This window comes from Vigna angularis, chromosome 1 (genome assembly GCF_016808095.1).
Source record: "Vigna angularis cultivar LongXiaoDou No.4 chromosome 1, ASM1680809v1, whole genome shotgun sequence".
Lineage (NCBI taxonomy): Eukaryota > Viridiplantae > Streptophyta > Magnoliopsida > Fabales > Fabaceae > Vigna > Vigna angularis.
In genome coordinates this window covers 22,322,233-22,323,639 of record NC_068970.1, presented here as the reverse complement: position 1 = coordinate 22,323,639, position 1,407 = coordinate 22,322,233, and the positions used below count along the sequence as shown (strand labels likewise).

General features: G+C 34.7%; 1 protein-coding gene across 1 annotated transcript; it reads left to right on the top strand.

Annotated features, from left to right (window-relative positions):
* The first annotated feature begins 275 nt into the window (after nucleotides 1–275).
* On the top strand, nucleotides 276–1,148 carry LOC108328513 (protein IQ-DOMAIN 20). The gene is made up of 2 exons (XM_017562392.2): nucleotides 276–514; nucleotides 645–1,148. The coding sequence occupies exons 1-2, from the start codon at nucleotides 287–289 to the stop codon at nucleotides 825–827; spliced, it is 411 nt and encodes a 136-aa protein (XP_017417881.2). The 5' UTR covers nucleotides 276–286; the 3' UTR covers nucleotides 828–1,148.
* Nucleotides 1,149–1,407: the final 259 nt, after the last annotated feature.

Below are 1,407 nucleotides of genomic sequence, written 5' to 3'. Positions count from 1 at the left end.
AGATGACTAAACTGAGAGAAGAATTTGTGACTGTGACACTTTATTTTATTCATGCGAATGCTTAGAACACACACTGGAATCGTCACAAAGAAAATCATGCCGCCACGTTTTCAGTTTCACAACTCTGACATATCCATCACTATAACAGGCACCACTAAAGAAAAAGAAAAAGGTTTTCAAACATGTTTCCCTCAACTCTCCCCTTCCTTTACGTCACTCCCTCACACATTTAAATCCATCACATCATAACTAAGAACTTCACTCCAACCAAAAGAAAACAAGTAAAATGGGTGTGTCGCAAAAATGGTTCAGAATTCTTCGCGGAAGATTCATCAGATCATCCAACAAAGACATCATTCTCCCACGCACAAGTATTTGCACTAACGAATGCGAAGAAGCCATACTCAGGAATGAAGACTTCAGTTTCCCTACACAAACACCAACACCTGTTTCTGCAATCACCAAGGAAGATGTTGCGGCCATTAAGATCCAAGCTTTTTTCAGGGGACATCTAGTATGCATTCTTATAATAATATATTCAAAACCAATTCTTCTTTGATTTAAACATTCATTGATTTTATGAATTGATATTGAAATTCTCACTACTCATACAAGCATAATTGAGTTGATTATTTGTTGGACAGGCAAGAAGAGCATATAAAGCATTAAAAGGGCTAGTGAAGGTGCAAGCTTTGGTTCGTGGGGTGTGGGTGAGGAAACAATCACGTATAGCAATGCAGTGTATGCACGCACTTGTACGATTACAAGTCAGGGTTCGTTCAAGGCAGCTACTCGGTAGCTTTGATAAGAAATCAACCATCAACTGATTTACACAGTATAGTATAATAGTAATAGACACGTACCCAAATTCATTCCTTGTTTTGTCCAAAGTTAATTTTGGTTTATCGTATGTAGACATTTACAAGAGTGAGTGTTTTTGATTGACGAGGTTGGATTTTGTTGTGTTGATGAGTGCTTGCGTGGTAACTTTAAGTAGGATCTGTAGAAAAGGTAATATTTTGTCACAGAAAAATGAAGTGAAACTGCCCCGACCCCATTTTCCTTAAGCATGCACAAAATTAACGTAATCAGTCTTAAGTCTTAAGTTCTTGAGCTTCATGTAGGTAGAGGTAATGAGATTTGGTGTAAGTTGTTAAATGTAAATTTAACTCTCATTCTTATTATAAATAGCATCATGGATGACTTTTGTTTTCATACGTGTTTGAAATACTTACGCTTGTTTTTTAATTATTTATTCAAATTTTGATATAGCAAGAAAATAATGTGTTTTTTCTATTTACTTATCTTCATTTATTCAAATAAATTATCTTAATTTTCGATAGTCAGCATACATTTAAATAGCCTTTTTATTTTCTCTAATTAAAATACTCTCACTCTCTTTATATT